The following is an 18,944-nucleotide window of genomic DNA, read 5'->3' as shown; positions in this document are numbered from 1 at the left end:
TGTTACATCATCTAGTTTCTTAGATAAGCAGGGGGAATTGAAAATGCAATGTAGACAGGATGAGTTGGGATTTTCATGATTGCATGGAAGAAATCAGTCACCAGTCAAAGGTGGGCTCTAAAGTTGCCATTTAAGATTCAAAGGAAAAGTCGTACTCATTTTTATCGATGTTGAGAATCTGCTCTTTTTGTTCTCACCTTGAGTTTGTTCAGGGATAGAAAAATTTAACCTGGAATTGGATACAGAAGTGTGTTTAAAACACGTAGCAAAACTGCATGAGCTGATAGTTCTTAAAGGGCTGTAGTTATACCCTTAAAGGGGGGTTTTCTGCAATTGCTCATCTACAGAGATTGACCAATCTGAAAACATCATGGATGCAATAGATACTGACTCTCGCCTTTAATAAAAAGCTCCTTTAAAATGGCAGCTGACAGTAAATAGAGAACAACTGAGACTTATTCTTTGCAATTTAGCATAAATACATTGATGTCAATCTAGAATCATGCAGTCATAGAATCATACAGAACGGAAACAGACCCTTCAGCCCAACCCGTCCATGCTGATCAATCTTCTCAAACTAAACTAATCCCACTCACCTGCACTTAGCCCACATCACTCTAAACCTTTCCCATTCATGTATCTGTCCAAATATCTTTTAAATTTTGTAACTGTATCTGCATCTATCACTGTCTATGGCAGTTCATTTCACATCTGAATGACCTTCTGCATGAAAAAAATATTTGATAGTGAGCAAAAGTGGGCGGCACGGTGGCACAGTGGTTAGCACTGCTGCCTCACAGCGCCTGAAGACCCGGGTTCAATTCCCGACTCAGGCGACTGACTGTGTGGAGTTTGCACGTTCTCCCCGTGTCTGCGTGGGTTTCCTCCGGGTGCTCCGGTTTCCTCCCACAGTCCAAAGATGTGCGGGTCAGGTGAATTGGCCATGCTAAATTGCCCGTAGTGTTAGGTAAGGAGTAATGTAGGGGTATGGGTGGGTTTCGCTTCGGCGGGTCGGTGTGGACTTGTTGGGCCGAAGGGCCTGTTTCCACACTGTAAGTCTAATCAAAACGTTTCACAGATTTCTCCCTCTAATTGATTCCCTTAACACCTAATCATAAATAGAGTCTACAGATACTATCTGGAGGACTCAACCAGTTTAGTAAGTGGTGACGTTACTGAGCTACCCTTGATAATGAATTTTGAAATCCTCCATCCGCGTACATTTTGTGTCCTTACCACCCTCAGTGCTTGTTATCTTTGAGGTTTAGTTTGGACGAGTTCCTATTCATCAACAGAATGAAGGCATTAGATGGTAATCAAGATTTCCTTATCTATATTTGGACCAATGCCATGAGCTTTCAAGGGGTGCAGAGTCAGTCAACGTTGAAGACTCCCATGGCAACTCCCTCCCGATAGTATAGTACTGTGCTAGCTTGGTCTGTTTTACATGGGACGGGACATACACAGGGATGGTAACAGTTATATCTGTTAAAACAAACTCCATGACGCAGTTGAAGGAATAGGCACACCCATAATTATAATGAAATGCATATCAGTCCCAACTTAGTCCAGACATAACAAGGACATTTCTAGGATAGCACACCACATAGTGACTGCACAGGTGATTGTGTGCAGGTCTTAAAGAAGTTAAGTCGTCCTTGACGAATTCAAGGATATTTGTATCCCTGGTGGAATTGATGAATCCATTCATTCATCTTATGTCTCATTGCATTTTGCACAACAATCCTACAGAAAATCAGATAATTTAACTTTGGAAAAACAAGATTGCAACATATCGATCATAAAAATTGTTGTTATATCAAAGAAACAGCCTTGAAAAGAACATGCTATCCTACTTTCTGCTGCTGGGCAATGTTTCTCAGTCTTTGCTGGGTCAGTACACATAAGAGGTACACATTGGAGCAAAAAATAGAACTAAATAACTTAAACTGGTTAAGTAAATTCAATATTGCAGAAGGAATGAGAGTTGGTAATCATTAATAAAGGCAATCATTCCACCCGAATGGAAAGATAAAAACCTCTGGACAACAGAATGATAGAAAGTGGTTGGTTGTAATGCAAGTGGATGGTTTATCTAACTAGATTCAACAGGAAAATGGGAACTGTCTCACCTCTAATTACATGATGGGAAATGCGACAATTTAGTTTAACATTTAAAGAGAAATTAATACTCTCAGTTATTAATACTGATTGGGGCTGTTAATCAGGTTCAATCAGGGACCCCTGACTAACAGATAGAAACAGGAGTGTCCCCCTCTTCCGTGGTTATGTCAGAGCTCGGATGTCTCTGGAGAAGGAGCACACGGTATACACCAATACCTCGAGATTTTCAAGGAAAGGTCGGCACCGCAGTGAGTGGACTGTACTATTTCCCCTTCCAACTCTATTTTGATTTAATCCTTGCTGTCCCCTTCACTGTTTGATCACACAGCATTGCCCTTTGATGTGAAGGGCACTGCTTGTCACTGGCCACTCGGGTGTTTCCTTTCTTTCTGGTGGTAGTACATCATAAAGATTTGTACACTTGTTGTTTTTCACTGTGCCCAACACCTGCATACACATGACATGGGTGCTGGGAAAAAATAAGCACTACCGCTATCAGGTGGTAGTGTAGAAGAAAAGGAAAAAAAAAGAAAAAAAAGAAACAAGAGTGTCAGAGGTTCTGTTCACTCTGAGAACTGGCTCTGAGGAAGCTGGATCAGTGTCATGGACTGTCCACGTGTAAATAAGGGGTAACTTGGTGATGGGACACCAGTCTCTGTGTAGTTACTTCAACCCAGATGAGTTCTTTTGGATTCAAAAACCTATCACTGGGACATTTGTCTTGGACTTAGAATTACAACTACATGACCACTTTTCCCTAAGATTTCTGTAATGTGTCAGACATTAAGAGCTTATTGACCATCAAAACAGGAACATGAAATGTCTGTTTGGCCACTCAAGACTGCTCCACCATTCAATAGGATCATGGTTGATTTGATACACCTCAAGTCAACTTTCTCATATTTTCCCCATAACCCTTGATTTGCTTACTGATCCATAATCTATCTATCTTTGCCATAAGGACTCTGCCACCAAAGTGATTTTGGAATTCCAAATACTTACAATTCTCTCCTCATCTCAGTCTTAAATTGGGGCCCTTTTATTCTGAGACTACGCTCTCTGGTACTAGACTCTCACTGGAATAGAAGCATCCTCTCAGCTCTTCTTCTGTCCAAGCCTTTTAAGAATCCTCTTTATGTCTTTTCTCCTGTGCACTTTGCCCCAGCTATTATCCTTGATAATTGACCTGCTTGATTCAGGTGGATTTTAAGGTTTGAATTGGATCCTATGGCGAGTTTGTGATTATTCCCACCTTAGTTGCACCTATATATCCCTTTTATTTTCACAAGTAAGATTTATCTTCATGGACATTGCGTTTTGCTTTATCATTGCAGTGGAGCTTTGTTGCTCCCCGATGTGCCCATATCCTTTCAGACACTACTGCCTAAAAGTAGCTGGACTGTCTCTGTGGTGCTGCCTAATGCCTAATGAACCTGATAAAAGTACTGCTTTGGTTATGGTTGAGCACTGGCTCTGTTCCAGCTCATGGTAATATTGACCATAAGTGCAGTCTTCTCAAATATCCTTATTGCTTAACTCTCCAAGATTTTTAGACCAAGTTAAATACCTTGAAATGACTACTTAAGCATCATGATGCTTTCATTATAAAATATCTTTCATTCATTTCAATTAATGAGATCCTTGCCCTGTTTGGTTAATCACCAGGAGTGATGCATGATAATTTTTCCGCCTTGTCATTAGCATTGAAAGGTTGTGTTACGTGAAGGAAACAATATCCAACACCTCATGGGATTTTGGAATCCATGAATATAAAGAATGTACAGCCAGAATGGTGGACACTTGACTTCTATTGTATTCCTTCATCGGATTATACTCATTAGGTCTTCATACAGATGGTGGAATCTAGAAGTTGGTTGAGCACATTGTGTTGAAATTGCCTGGACAATAGTTCTTAAAGGGCTTCAGTTATATCCTTAACGGTGAGTTTTCACCTTGCAATTTGAACATACAGTCATTGATGTCAATCTATTTAGATTTCAGTTAAAATGAGGTGCATGATGTTTTAACACAGCCAAGGATGCAGGCCTGTACAGAAATATAATGAAATGCATATCGGTATTGAATTAATTCAGGCATAACAAGGGCATTTCAAGGATAATGCACCACCTGGTGATTACACAAGAGGTTGTGCACCTTTGCAAGTTTTGAGAAGATTTGTAGCTCAGATTAAGGTTCTGGATGTAGGTTTGCTAGCTGAGCTGGAAGGTTCATTTTCAGATGTTTTGTCACCATACTAGGTAACATCATCAGTGAGCCTCCGGATGAAGTACAGGTGGTATGGCCCACTTTCCATTTATGTGTTTAGGTTTCCTTGGGTTGGTGGTGTCATTTCCTGTAGAGATGTCATTTCCTTTTTTTAGGGTGTGGTATATGGGATCCAAGTCAATGTGTTTGTTGATAGAATTCTAATTGGAATGTCATGCTTCTCGGAATTCCCGTGCATGCCTCTATTTGGCTTGTCCTCGGATGGATGTGATGTCCCAGTTGAAGTATTTTCCTTCCTCATCTGTATTTAAGGATATTAATGAGAGTGGGTCATGTCTTTCTGTGGCTAGTTCATGTTCATTGAAGATGACATCATGCTCACTGATGATGTTACTGAGTATGGTGGCAAAACATCTGAAAACAAACCTTCCAGCTCTGCAAGCAAACCTACATCCAGAATTGTGTGCACATCTTAAAGAGGTTATGTCAATTCTTAAGAATTCAAGGCTTTCATGCCACTGGTAGAATTGTTTGATCTGATGCATTGATTCGTTTATTTGTTCTTTCATTACAATTTACATAATCATTTAAATTATCTGAAAGGCAGATAATTTATCTTGGGGAAAACAAGGTTTTTTTTAAGTAAATTAACCATGTATCAATGAAACAGCTTTGGTAAGTGTAGGTTCTCCTGCCCTGCACTGCTCTGAGCCATTTCTCTGTCCGTGTTGGTTCATTGTATGCAATATAGGCACGTTAGTGCAAGAAAGTGTAAGTTAAACGTTATACAGTGTAGGAGGAGCAATGGTTATTAAGCAAACACACTGTTGATAGTAATGTATAAAGGCAAGCATTCTATTTGATTGAAAAAGAGAATAAATTTCTAAAGTTTCTTGGGCAACAAAATAATACAAGGTGACTGATTGTAACCAAAGTGATTGGTTTACCTGATACAATTCAATGGGAAAACAAGGACAAAAGGCTATGTCACATCAACATGTTGCCCCTTCTGCAATATTAAAAAAATGCTTAACCAACAGTTTCTCGCTCTCCCTTGCTGCTGGCTCCTGCCACTGCACCAGTATTCGCCTCCGGGGCTATGGGGAGCGGAGAAGTAAAAAGAGAGAAAAAAGATGAAAGCAATAAAACAAGTGGAGCAGAGGAGTTCCGGCAGGAGCATCCTACTGTACTGCCATCTTGCTGTATCAAGTGCAGGAAACCCTGCTGCAGCCATTGTAAAACTCTCATGCTGTGGGACTAAAAGGCCTATGGAAGGCAAGATTTCCTAACCAGGGAGCAGAGTTAATCTAGTGCAGAACAGTGAGCCTGACCTCGGTGGTGGGCAAATTGTTGGAAGGAATCCTGAGGGACAGGATGTACATGTAATTGGAAAGGCAAGGACTGATTAGGGATAGTCAACATGGCTTTATGCATTGGACATCCTGTCTCACAAACTTGACTGAGTTTGTTGAAGAAGTAACAAAGAGGATTGATGAGGGCAGAGCAGTAGATGTGATCTATATGGATTTCAGTAAGGCATTCAACAAGGTTCCCCATGGAAGACTTATTAGCAAGGTTAGATCTCACGGAATACAGGGAGAACTAGCCATTTGGATACAAAACTGGCTCAAAGGTAGAAGACAGAGGGTGGTGGTGGAGGGTTGTTTTTCAGACTGGAGGCCTGTGACCAGTGGAGTGCCACAAGGATCAGTACTGGGTCCTCTATTTTTTGTCATTTACATAAATGATTTGGATGTGAGCAATAAGTGATACAGTTAGCAAGTTTGCAGATGACACCAAAATTGGAGGTGTAGTGGGCAATGAAGAGGGTTACCTCAGATTACTACAGGATCTTGACCAGATGGGCCAATGGGCTGAGAAGTGACAGATGGAGTTCAATTCAGATAAATGCGAGGTGCTGCATTTTGGGAAAGCAAATCTTAGCAGGACTTATACACTTAATGGTAAGGTCCTAAGGAGTGTTGCTGAAAAAAGAAACCTTGGAATGCAGGTTCATAGCTCCTTGAAAGTGGAGTCGCAGATAGAGAGGATAGTGAAGAAGGCATTTGGTATGTTTTCTTTTATTGGTCAGAGTATTGAGTACAGGAGTTGAGAGGACATGTTTCGGCTGTACAGGGCATTGCTTAGGCCACTGTTGGAATATTGTGTGCAATTCTGGTAACCTTTCTATCGGAAAGATGCTGTGAAACCTGAAAGGGTTCAGAAAAGATTTACGGAGATGTTGCCAGGGTTGGAGGATTTGAGCTATAAGGAGAGGCTGAACAGGCTGGGGCTGTTTTCCCTGGAGTGTCAGAGTCTGAGGGGTGACATTATAAAGGTTTACAAAATTATGAGGGGCATGGATAGGATAAATAGACAAAGTCTTTTCCCTGGGGTCGGGGAGTCCAGAACTAGAGCGCATAGGTTTAGGGTGAGAGGGGAAAGATACAAAAGAAACCTAAGGGGCTGCATTTTCTCGCATAGGGTAGTACGAGTATGGAATGAGCTGCCAGAGGATGTGGTGGAGGCTGGTACAGTTGCAACATTTAAAAGGCATTTGGCTGCGTATATGAATAAGAAGGGTTTGGAGGGATATGGGTCAGGTGCTGGCAGGTGGGACTAGATTGGGTTGGGATATCTGGTCAGCATGGACCGAAGGGTCTATTTCTGTGCTGTACATCTCTATGATTCTATGACTCTATGACTTAACCAGTTCTGTGAATCTAAATACACAACTAAAGAAAGAAGGCAAAAGAATGTCTCTGACAATCAGCCAATCAGTGAAATTGAGAATAAGCAAAGAACTGAGGGTACAAATAGAACAGGAGGAGTGAAAAGTCAGGAGATAAGATCTTGGTTCATTACTTCAGAAGTTTGAGGCTGTAAAACTTGACATTGAGGAGAATGTTAATGTTTTGTCCGATGGTTTGAAATGGATAAAAGTAGTAGATGTTTATCCATGAAGAATTAAATTGCACAGATCAACAAGTGAAAGATCCATAACTATCACATAAAGCCACAAGAGGTTGCTGATTGAGTTCAAATATGAAAAGCTGGAGCTTAGAGTTTGGAATTCCTTTATGGGGGGGTGCTACATTGGTTAACCAGAAGTTCATAAATTTGAGACAGTTTCACACTTCAAACGTTCTTTGAACATCCTTCTGGGGAATAGTGCTGAAATTTTGCCCAAATTTTGCTTTGTTTTATTATTTCAGGAGAATTGTGTGTAGCTGTCAAGGCCACCATTTATGATCAAGAACTGTCTCCTTAAACCGCTGCATTCTGTTTGGTATAATTAGACCGACAATGCTGGCAAGAAATGGGTTCAAAGAGTTTGACCACGCAACAGTGAAGGAACATTGATATTTTTCCAAGTTTGGATGTAGGTGGTTTTGAGGGGAACTTGCAGACAGCAATGCTTCCATTAGCCTGTCATCCTGCAAATTTAGAAAGTGGTGTCTAATGAGCCTTGGTGACTTTAGGGCAGTCATCTTGTACATGGCATACGTTGCTGCTACTGAGTGTCAGTGGTGGAAGGAGTGAATGTTTGTGAATGGGTACTAATCAACCAGACTGTTTTGTCCTGGATGGTGTTAAGATTCTCGAATATTGTTACAGCTACAGTCATCTGGCAAGTCCATCAAACTCCTGAGTTGTGCCTTGTTTGAAATGTTGAAGTACTTCAACTTTCGTAGCAGTTACCTGCTAACAGAGATTAGGATCTAGCAGTAAAATGGATCAAACCATGTTTATCAATGAAGAATTAAATTGCACAGATCAACAAGTGAAAGATCCATAACTATCACATAAAGCCACAAGAGGTTGCTGATTGAGTCCAAAAACGAAAAGCTGGAGTTTAGAGTTTGGAATTCCTTTATGGGGGGTGCTACATTGGTTCCGATGCACTTGCGATATTTCTATTTTCTGGCTCTGATGTTATAGCTTTTGATCAATGTGAAATATATTTATAGTTGCCTTATCAGTCATAAGGCTTGAAACATACAGTACTTAACATGTTGGGTTAAAATCCAAATGTTCTTAGTTGGTTATTGCTTAAGTACAAGAGTGTCCTTGCTAGGAGAAATTAAATTTGAGATAACGGAATCATGAGTGTCCCGTTCTAAGCAATATAGCTTAGAAAAGATGTGAAGATATTTGAGAGTGTATGGAAATAATCTCTGAGAATGATCTAAGAACAAAGAACACTAGTAGCATGGGTAGAATCAAAGAGACTACGGTAGAAGACTGAGAGATTTAATAGAGAGTTTCAAAATCATAAGCGAGCAGCTCAAAGTAAACAGAGAGGAAGGTTTCCATTGGCTCAATGGTCAAGAATATGTGAACTCTAATTGAAGGTTTTTATCAAAAGAATGAATGGGGTCCTGAGGAAACAGATTATTTGCACAGCATTTGGCAGGGTTATGTAATATATGGCCTAACAGGGGTGGATGAGATAAGTTCACTCACAGCTTTCAAATGTCATAATGATCTGAATAGGGAATGTTTATAAGGTTACAGGGATGAGATGGTCGAGTAGGAGGAGTGGGTTGCACTTGCAGGAAGGTAGCAGGTCATGATGGATCAAGTGCTGGAACCAGTTTCTGATTGTGACTGGTGCTCAGAACACTGAATCCTATTGGTCTGATGGAAAGTTCTGATTCAATGTGAGGACTTACTGGTGATTTCTGTTGGACCTGCTGACTAGTGAGCTGATCAATATTTCTGGATTCCTTTAATGAGCTTGGCTTGTGCTGCTGGCTGGCCTAAAAATGTTAGCATCTATATTAGCACTACTGGATTGGAGTTACCTTCTAAAATCAGAAGAGTAAATAATCGAAGGCAACATCATTATAGCTATGTAATATATTATTCGGTATAAAACATCGAAACAATGTTTTTTCTTAAGAATCACTTTTTTCATGAATTAGCTCTTTATGCGATGAAATATTTGCGCTCTCCTCCTCCACCTCACAGATTTGAGAAGGTGTTCTAAGAAGGTATATATTTCCTGAAAGGTGCAGTATATAATGAGCCTAATAACACGTGTTGCTCACTATATTCCCAGTTGATAAGTTGTGCTCTTCTCGTTCTTGCTGACAGTTGTCATACTATGGAGCAATCAGCATTGGGAATCCACCACAGAGTTTCACCGTCATCTTTGATACAGGCTCATCCAACCTCTGGGTCCCTTCAGTTTACTGCTCTGAACAGTCATGCAGTGGTTAAATGTTTCCATTATTCAGAGCATTGTGACATTTCTTACCTTTTTAACCTCAGGACTGAAAGAAAATAATATTTCTAGGAGAACTAGAGCTGAATAACTCGCTTTGTATGATAGGCTCAAAAGCTAGAAGTTTACTTGGGCTTGGAAAGGTTTACTTTCTTGGCCATTTCATGAACAACAAATAAGAAAATCTTTCTTTGATGCACCTTATCTGAAGCTGTCATAGTGCAGTAATCTTTTACACCTCGATCAAACTTCCAATCAATCTCTTTTGCTTGCAAGGAGAACATCTCCAGTTTCCCAAGCCTAACTGAGTAGTTAACATTCCTCATTCCTAGTTAAAAATCACACAAACCAGGTTGTAGTCCAACAGGTTTATTTGGAAGCACTAGCTTTCAGAGCACTGCTCCTTCATCAGGTGGTTGTGGGAATCATTCTGGTGTCTGTTTGAGTTTGATTTAGTTTAAGGTTCTCCAAAGTGTAGGTTAACATAAATTCCTCCCTGGAGCTGCATGCGGTATCTCCCTTTGTAAACTTACAAACAGACACATATACACAAGCACTTGTCCAACTCAGATCTTCCCCTCCTACATGAACACACAGCAGCTTTCCGAATCCCGAGCCATGTTACATTTTCGGGATCATCCCAAATAGAGAACGCAGCCAGACAAACACGTTTCAGGGTGAAGGAATTTGGATAGGATTCTTGTTAGAAGCAAAAACAATTTTTAAATATAAAATAAACCTTTTTTAAAACACAAACATTCGTTCCTACATCAGACTAAATAACCACACATTTCTTATTAATTTCATTACATGTCTGCTCCATTACAGCAATGCATTACAGATTCAATCCCAGTGCATCTTCAACATATTATTCCAACAACCAGCATGTATCTATCCAATATGGTCCAGGTGCCATGAATGGAATATTGGGATATGACACTGTCAGAGTAAGTCAAATCACACAATATTGGTAATTGATCTTGGTTAGGCCATTTTTGGAGTTTTGTGTGCAGTTCTGGTCGCCACGCTAACAGAAGGATGGGGAGGCTTTGGAGAGGGTGCAAAAGATGTTTACCAGGATGTTTTGCCTGGATTGAAATGTGTTAGTTATAAGGAGAGGTTGGACAAACTTGGATTATTTCACGACAGTATTGGAATCTGAGGGGCAAACTGATAGAAAATTCTGAGTAATATGGATAGGATGAATAGTTGGAGGCTTTTTCCCAGGGTAGAAATACAAAATATGATGGGCCATAGGTTTAAAGTGAGAGGGAAAAGACTAAAAGAGATGTGCAAGGCATATTTTTTGCTCAGAGGGTGGTAGGTGCCTGGATAGTGCTGCCAAGCTGGGTTTTAGAAGTAAATGTATTTGCAATGTTTAAGACGCATTTCGACAGACACATGAACAGGCAGGGAATAGAAGGATATGGACGATATGCAGACAAATGGGATTAGTTCAGAATGGCATCATGGTCAGCACAGACAGGATGGGCCAAAGTGACTATTCCTGTGCTGCAGTGTTCTATGTTCAAGAAGATGAAGATGCAAAGATCTTGGAAGAAAATAAATAATTAGTTTGTGGTCAAGAAATGGCATGGATGTGTCATGATCATTTAACAGTGAGTGGCTACCCCTTCAAGCTGATGATTTGAAATGTAATTTGTCTGAATGCCTTGCTTTTAATTCTGATAAATATGCTCTTTTCATGCAGTCATTCAGTTCTACTCACTCGGTTATGTCTGTATGTCGTTGTATGAAATATGAAATCTTTATGTTTCTCCTGTGGCCAGCTGGTGGCTCTCCAGTCAGAAGATTGTGAGTTCAAACCCACTTGCACAGCTAAGTTGTGGAGGTGCCGGTGTTGGACTGGGATAGACAAAGTTAAAACTCAGACAACTCCAGGTTATAATCCAACAGGTTTATTTGGAAGTACAAGCTTTGGGAGCGCTGCTCTTTCATCAGGTAGCTAGCTGTGAGCAATGTATGGGAAGGTTATGGAACTGAATAATGTTTTGCTGAGTTCCTCAGGTTTTCTCACTTGTCTGTATCTTTCTAGATTTCAAACATCAATATCCACAATCAGGAATTTGGTGGCTTCTTTTCCTACATTAAGTTTGATGGGATTCTGGGAATGGGCTACCCATCTCTTGCAGCATCAGGAGCTTCAACTGTGTTTGAGAACTTAATGTCTCAGCATCTGGTGGATGAGCCTCTCTTTTCTGTCTACCTGACCAGGTAAGTACTTCTCACATGGTCTTTACTGTATGTCCCTGAATGAAGCATGAAGTGGATATTTTCATTGGCATTGGAGCGGGTGTAGTCTGTTCAGCCCTGTGAATGTTTCACTCAAATACTTATTTTGCTTGAATTGTGAATGTCCTTGTTCCAGTTCCTTGCAGAACTTGATGAATTTGTGAAAGTCAATTCATTAGTGCAGTTCAGTTAGCTCAGTTGTCCTGTGATGCTAACAGTCATGGGTTTAATTCCTACATCGGCTGAGGTTATCATGAAGGATTCTCCTTCTTAACCTCTTTCTTTACCCGAGGAACGGTTAAACCAGCAGCAGCTGTTTCTGTTTAATGAGACAGTAGGACAATGGTGACCTTTCCTTTTTATGGTACTTCACACCTGAAAAATTGTGTCTAGTTTTGGCTCCTATGATACAGTCTATTAAAAATGCACTACATTACTATTGGTGATGGCAATGCTAATGAATGATAAGGCACAATAGCTTGATCCTCTCTCATTGGAGATGGTCATTGCCGGGCACATGTGTGACATGAATACCACTCGCCACTTGTCCGCCCGAGCTTGGATGACATCCAGATCTTGCTACATTTGGACATTGACTGCTTCAGTATCTATACGGATCCCTCAGCTGATACATGGGATGCTGCTAAGTTCATGTTCTGCCATATTTATCTCAATGTTAAATATATTTCAAACATTTTAATTGTTTGTGAAGTCACTTAAAGCTATCCTGAGGACTTGAAGTGCAATATATCAAAGCAACTGCTTTCTTTAAAAGTCATTTGGTTTCCGTGTTGAATGTGTTCCCTACTATCATCAACCCAATTCAGAACTCAAATGAATAGAATCGAACTGAGCCAAGAATAATTACTTGAAAGGAAATAATTGCTCAACTTGCATTGTTAGTATCTGATGGAATGGTTGGTGTAACCTGGAGTATTTGTGGCAAGATTGCAATCAAACATTTTTGGCAAGTGATTTGCAAAAATGATTTTTGTACAACACAGGAAATCTTACCATTATGTGCTAATTCTCTAAACCAGAAATGTGTTGATATAATGATGTTGTTTCTTCACCTCTCAGCATGTTTTTGATTCTTCTGTGTTTTACAGACAGGATGGTGCATCTGGAAGTGAAATTGTGTTTGGTGGAATTGACTCAAGTCATTACACAGGTCAAATTCACTGGGTTCCCGTCACTCGTGAGGCCTATTGGCAAATCCTCATTGACCGGTAAGTGCTTATACCCAACCACAACTGGGATTGATACGTTGTGCTTCTCCACTGAGATCCTAGAAAATCATAGAATCCTTACAGTGTGGAAATCGGCCCAACAAGTCCACACTGACCCTCTGAAGAGTCACCCATCCAGACCCATTCCCTTATTACTTGATATTTCTCCCTGATTCATCCACCTAACCTTCACATCTCTGAGCATTATGGACACTTTAGCATGACCAATTAACCTACCCTGCGCATCTTGGACTGTGGGAGGAAACCAGAGCACCCAGAGGAAAGCCGTGCAGACAGAGGGAGAACATGCAAACTCCACACAGTCGCCCGATGCTGGAATCAAACCTGGGTCCCTGGCACTGTGAGGCACTAGTGCTAGCCACTGAGCCACCAATCTGCCCCAAATTGACTGATTCTATCAAATTATATTGAAATATGTGAACTAAAAGCCCAGGAGGATCAAAATAAAAATTAAATCATCACTTTCAATTTTGAAGAAAAGCCAAATTGGACTCAAAATTTAACTGTGTTCTTCTCATCTCAGATGCTGTCAGACTTGCTGAGTTTGTCAAGCACTTTCAATTTATTTTATACACCAATAATTATTCTATCCAATCAGCATTTAAGGAGATCATAATGACTATCTGAGCTAACTACAACTCAGCTTGTTATTACTTGTTCAATAAGCCTAAAACAGTTTGGGGGATTTAGATCTTTAACTATTGATTCATTTCTCTCCCTCAGGGTGACAATCAATGGGCAGGCTGCGGCCTGCAGTGGAAGTTGTCCAGCCATTGTTGACACTGGCACTTCTCTCCTTGTTGGTCCCAGCACACCCATCAATGCCATTCAGCAGTACATTGGAGCAACTCCAAGTTACTATGCTGAAAAACCTGTTGCTGGAAAAGCGCAGCAGGTCAGGCAGCATCCAGGAGCAGGAGAATGTTACTATGGCCAGGTAGAGATGGCATGTTACATTCTAGAGCATAATGTAGGAGTGACTGTTGTATATCAATGATTGATTCATAATGCAGACTTGAACAAGTCATTGAATTTATTAGAAATATATACATTTTATGAAAAGATCACAAATTCTCATCTAAATTCTGTCAATGTCTGTAGGGGTAGCAACTTTTGTATATATGAGAGGCTGCAATTATATTATGCAATATAATTTAACATGGCCCCCATCTGTACTTCAGCCTCTCACATGTGGGAAAAAGTGAGGACTGCAGATGCTGAAGTACCAGAGTTGAAAAATATGGTGCTGGAAAAACACAGCAGGCCAGGCAGCATCCGAGGGGCAGGAGAATCAGTGTTTCGGGCATAAGCCCTTCTTCAGGAATGAGGCTGGTGTGCCAAGCGGGCTGAGATAAAAGGTAGGGGGGAGGGAATTTGGGGGAGGGGTGCTGGGAATACGCTAGGTGGAAGGAGATGAGGGTAAGGGTGATAGGCCAGAGAGGGGGTGGGGGCAGAGAGGTCGGGAAGAAGATTGCAGGTCAAGAGAGCGGTGCGGAATCCGAGGGCTGGGACTGAGATAAGGGGGGCAGGGAGGGGAAATGAGGAAGCTGGAGAAATCTACATTCATCCCGTGTGGTTGGAGGGTTCCTAGGCGGAAGATGAGGCACTCTTCCTCCAGGCGTCGTGTGGCCAGGATCTGGCGATGAAGGAGGCCAAGGACCTGCATGTCCTTGGCGGAGTGGGAGGGGGAGTTAAAGTTTTCAGCCATGGGGCGGTTGGGTTGGTTGGTGCGGGTGTCCCAAAGGTGTTCCCTGAAACGTTCCGCAAGTAGGGTGCCTGCCTCCCCAATGTTGGCCACATCGGGTGCAGCGGATTTTGCGCAGAAGAGGGCATGGTGTTTGAAGAATAAGTACTTGCTCCAAAATCCTCTTAATGCTGTAAGATTGAGATGAACACAGATATTTAGAAATGTTTTGGCTTTATATTGTTAAATGGAAATGAAGTACATCCTGGGGACTGCGACTTCTCTTCAATTATTCACTTTTCGGTTGCTTATGCATTCAGATTTCAACTCATGATATGTTCAACAGTGACGAATTAGTCATGTTATTGCACCATGGATTTTTTTTGTAAATCCTTCCATGGACACAGTGATTGAATACTGTCTCTGTTTCCTTGCAGTACACCATAAACTGTAACAATCTGTACAACATGCCCAATGTGGTCTTCACAATCAATGGAGTCGACTTCCCTCTTCCCCCACAAGCCTACACTTTACAGTTATTTTTTGGACAACCATACTGTCTAAAATTTCTCTCTCTAAATTTTCAAAAGATTTAATGAAATGTCTTCAATATATTCAACAGTCTACAATACTGTAATGCTCACTAAAGGTGATGATGAGATGAGCCAGTGTTAACTGTGCTTGTTTTCCTTACAGAGCACTTACAACAACCAAAGAAGCTGCATGAGTGGATTTGGTGCGACTGGTGGAAGCCTCTGGATTCTGGGAGATGTTTTCATTGGGGAATATTATTCCATTTTCGATGTGGGGAACAACCGTGTGGGCTTGGCTAAGGCTGCTTAATTCCTTCGTTTACCTTCTCATTAAAAACACACCCTGATTGGTATTTCCGGGTTGATGTTCAGTGATCACGTAGTACCCCAGCACTGCAGTTGTCACATGGCTGCATAGTAAAGTCTTCATCTCTTGAATGACTATGAGTAAAGGTATACCATTGGCAATAGCCTGTGGACTGTGCTCAGCAGTGCTCCACATTAACTTATAACAAATGAATGTGAATAAATCCCTTGTCAAGGTGGGTTTTTAAAGAAACAGACTGAGGACACTGGATCTGGATTGGAAATGAGAACATTGAGACAGTCTAACTATTCCCACACTTTGATTGTGTAGCACTTTTACTTGGTTCTTTCTTGGTTCTGACATTCACTGTGATAAATCCATGGAGCTGTGATATTCTCCAGAGACGTGCAGGTTTCTGTTGAAGATAGACGTTATCTGCAGTGAAATGTGAGTTGGTGTAAATGTGATCCTAACATTCTCTGGAATCTTCTCATTACAATACCTTCTAAAACGATATAATATAATAAAATCATGAAATGCAATTTCCCAGTTTTCAATCTTTTGTTCCTGTTATATCTGTGTGATTAGAAGCTTTAAAGTCTGGTTGAAGATTTGTAGCTCGGGTGTCCGTTGTTGTGGTTCTGTTCGCCGAGCTGGAAGTTTTTGCTGCAAACGTTTCGTTCCCTGGCTAGGGAACATCATCAGTACTATTGGAGCCTCCTGTGAAGCGCTGCTTTGATGTTTCTTCCGGTATTTATAGTGGTTTGTTCTTGCCGCTTCCGGGTGTCAGTTTCAGCTGTAGTAGTTTGTATGTGGGGTCCCGGTCGATGTGTCTGTTGATGGATGTTCTTGCCGCTTCCGGGTGTCAGTTTCAGCTGTAGTGGTTTGTATATGGGGTCCAGGTCCATGTGTCTGTTAATGGAGTTTGTGGATGAATGCCATGCCTCTAGGAACTCCCTGGCTGTTCTCTGTCTGGCTTGTCCTATGATGGTAGTGTTTTCCCAGTCAAATTCATGTTTCTGGTTGCCTGAGTGTATGGCTACTAGGGATAGCTGGTCGTGTCGTTTTGTGGCTAGCTGATGTTCATGGATGCGGATTGTTAGCTGTCTTCCTGTTTGTCCTATATAGTGTTTTGTGCAGTCCTTGCATGGTATTTTGTAAACTACGTTAGTTTGGTTCGTGCTGGCTATTGGGTCCTTTGTTCTTGTTCTACTCACTAGAACAAAGGACCCAATAGCCAGCACGAACCAAACTAACGTAGTTTACAAAATACCATGCAAGGACTGCACAAAACACTATATAGGACAAACAGGAAGACAGCTAACAATCCGCATCCATGAACATCAGCTAGCCACAAAACGACACGACCAGCTATCCCTAGTAGCCATACACTCAGACAACCAGGAACATGAATTTGACTGGGAAAACACTACCATCATAGGACAAGCCAGACAGAGAACAGCCAGGGAGTTCCTAGAGGCATGGCATTCATCCACAAACTCCATTAACAGACACATGGACCTGGACCCCATATACAAACCACTACAGCTGAAACTGACACCCAGAAGCGGCAAGAACATCCATCAACAGACACATCGACCTGGACCCCACATACAAACTACTACAGCTGAAACTGACACCCAGAAGCGGCAAGAACAAACCACTATAAATACCGGAAGAAACATCAAAGCAGCGCTTCACAGGAGGCTCCAATAGTACTGATGATGTTCCCTAGCCAGGGAACGAAACGTTTGCAGCAAAAACTTCCAGCTCGGTGAACAGAACCAGAACGATTAGAAGCTTGAATTCACTTCACACTTTAGCTGTTTGGTGTGATGATTGGTTTATTGCTACTTATCGAACACAGGTAGAAATTTGCCAATCCTAGGTGTAGTGGCTATTAATTAATGCTGTCAGAAAGTTTCATGTGGCCTGATGAGGTTCAGTTCTGGCTCCATTTATATCTCCTAATATTCTGAAACCAGTTACCAGCGATTTAAGGTAATGCCTCTCAATTCCATTTCAGTTTGAATTTTAGGTTTAGATGTTCAAAGCAGATTCCCAAATATTTGAGCAATAATAGCTTATATGTTCAGGCCACACACATTTCCCCACTTTTGATTTGAGGTGAATTATTATTATTGCATGTGCCGAGATGCAAAGGTATTGTTTTGCATGTTGACCAGACAAATCATACCTGACAAAAGTATATCAGGGAAATAGAACAGAATGCAGCATATAGTGTTGCAGCACAGTGAAGGTGCAGAGAGAGATCAACTCTAAGCTATGAGAGGTCTGTTCATATGCCTGATAACAGTGGGAAAATTTCTACACATAAATTGAACAAATTGATGCAGGATTAGACCCTTTAGTCCCTAAAACCTACCCTGATATTGGGTCAATTCCTCTGTTATGCCAGCTCCTCACAGCCATCATTACCTGAAGGTTTTAAAACTCTATCTATCTCCTCTTGGGACACTTTCAGTGATCCAGCCTCCAGACTTCCACTGCCTGGAAGAAGAATTCCTTCTCATCTCAGTTTCAAATAATTATCCCTTGATTCTGTAACTCTGCCTCCTAGTTTGCGATTCTCTCATAATTGGAAACACCTTTTCAACCATCCTCTCAAAATCTTGTGTGTATCAGTAAGATCACACTGGGCAGAGTTGTACAGCAGTGTGACTGACATGGGGTTTAGCGAGATGTATGGGTGAGAAATGCAATGTCCCCATGGCGAGCTTATCTTGCCCCATTTATTATGCTTTTTACAAGCGGAAGAGCACGATTCTCTTTAGACAGCAGTGAGACGCCAGTTGATGGCAATTAATGCTCATTAATGCCAAAACTTGCCTCATTAATATCCAGCCTCCTATTTTATCAAACTGGCCAAATAAGCGAAACGTAAAGAAAATTAGCCATGGAAATTAGCTCACTGCCTAAAAGAGTCAGCTTACTTGCATGATCTCCATATGGACAGTGAGCAAACTGCAGTCCAGGGCATGATCAATGGGCACCACCCACATGCACCATGAACACTGACATTTGCCAACCCAATACAGCTATCCTGTCACTTTGCATTTCACTGGCAGATGCTTAAAAAAAAAAGAAATGGAATGCTCAGCACATGAGCAACTAGCATTGAAATTCTGCAGTGGGGTCAGGTACTCAGCTCAAAGACTGTGCCAGGCTACATCTCAACACTCATCCACATTGCACCAACCTACAAGCTCAAAGCATCCATGCGCTGCTTTGTTGTGTCAATCAGCATTATCACACGACCAGACAGCTTGCCTTGCTGCTAAGTCAAGGGACATACATCTTGCTGTGTGGCAGTGAG

At 41.3% G+C, this 18,944-nt stretch overlaps 1 protein-coding gene across 1 annotated transcript; it reads left to right on the top strand.

The window, feature by feature from the left end:
• Nucleotides 1-5,449: 5,449 nt before the first annotated feature.
• LOC132828096 (pepsin A-like) lies at nt 5,450-15,610 on the top strand. The gene is made up of 8 exons (XM_060845007.1): nt 5,450-5,536; nt 9,451-9,568; nt 10,409-10,527; nt 11,637-11,815; nt 12,943-13,062; nt 13,807-13,957; nt 15,205-15,302; nt 15,466-15,610. Exons 1-8 carry the CDS (start codon nt 5,450-5,452, stop codon nt 15,608-15,610), a joined length of 1,017 nt encoding a protein of 338 aa, XP_060700990.1.
• Nucleotides 15,611-18,944: the final 3,334 nt, after the last annotated feature.

This window comes from Hemiscyllium ocellatum, chromosome 26 (genome assembly GCF_020745735.1).
Source record: "Hemiscyllium ocellatum isolate sHemOce1 chromosome 26, sHemOce1.pat.X.cur, whole genome shotgun sequence".
Lineage (NCBI taxonomy): Eukaryota > Metazoa > Chordata > Chondrichthyes > Orectolobiformes > Hemiscylliidae > Hemiscyllium > Hemiscyllium ocellatum.
The sequence above is the reverse complement of the archived record's forward strand: the minus strand, read 5'-3'. Positions and strand labels throughout refer to the sequence as shown.

Bases quoted from the DNA above. Each gene is read 5' to 3' on its own strand.
- LOC132828096 (XM_060845007.1), top strand. From the start codon at position 5,450: ATGGGGAGCGGAGAAGTAAAAAGAGAGAAAAAAGATGAAAGCAATAAA. The intron at 10,528-11,636 runs GTAAGTCAAATC...GTATCTTTCTAG, and splicing joins TGGGATATGACACTGTCAGA to ATTTCAAACATCAATATCCA. The intron at 13,063-13,806 runs GTAAGTGCTTAT...TCTCTCCCTCAG, and splicing joins TGGCAAATCCTCATTGACCG to GGTGACAATCAATGGGCAGG.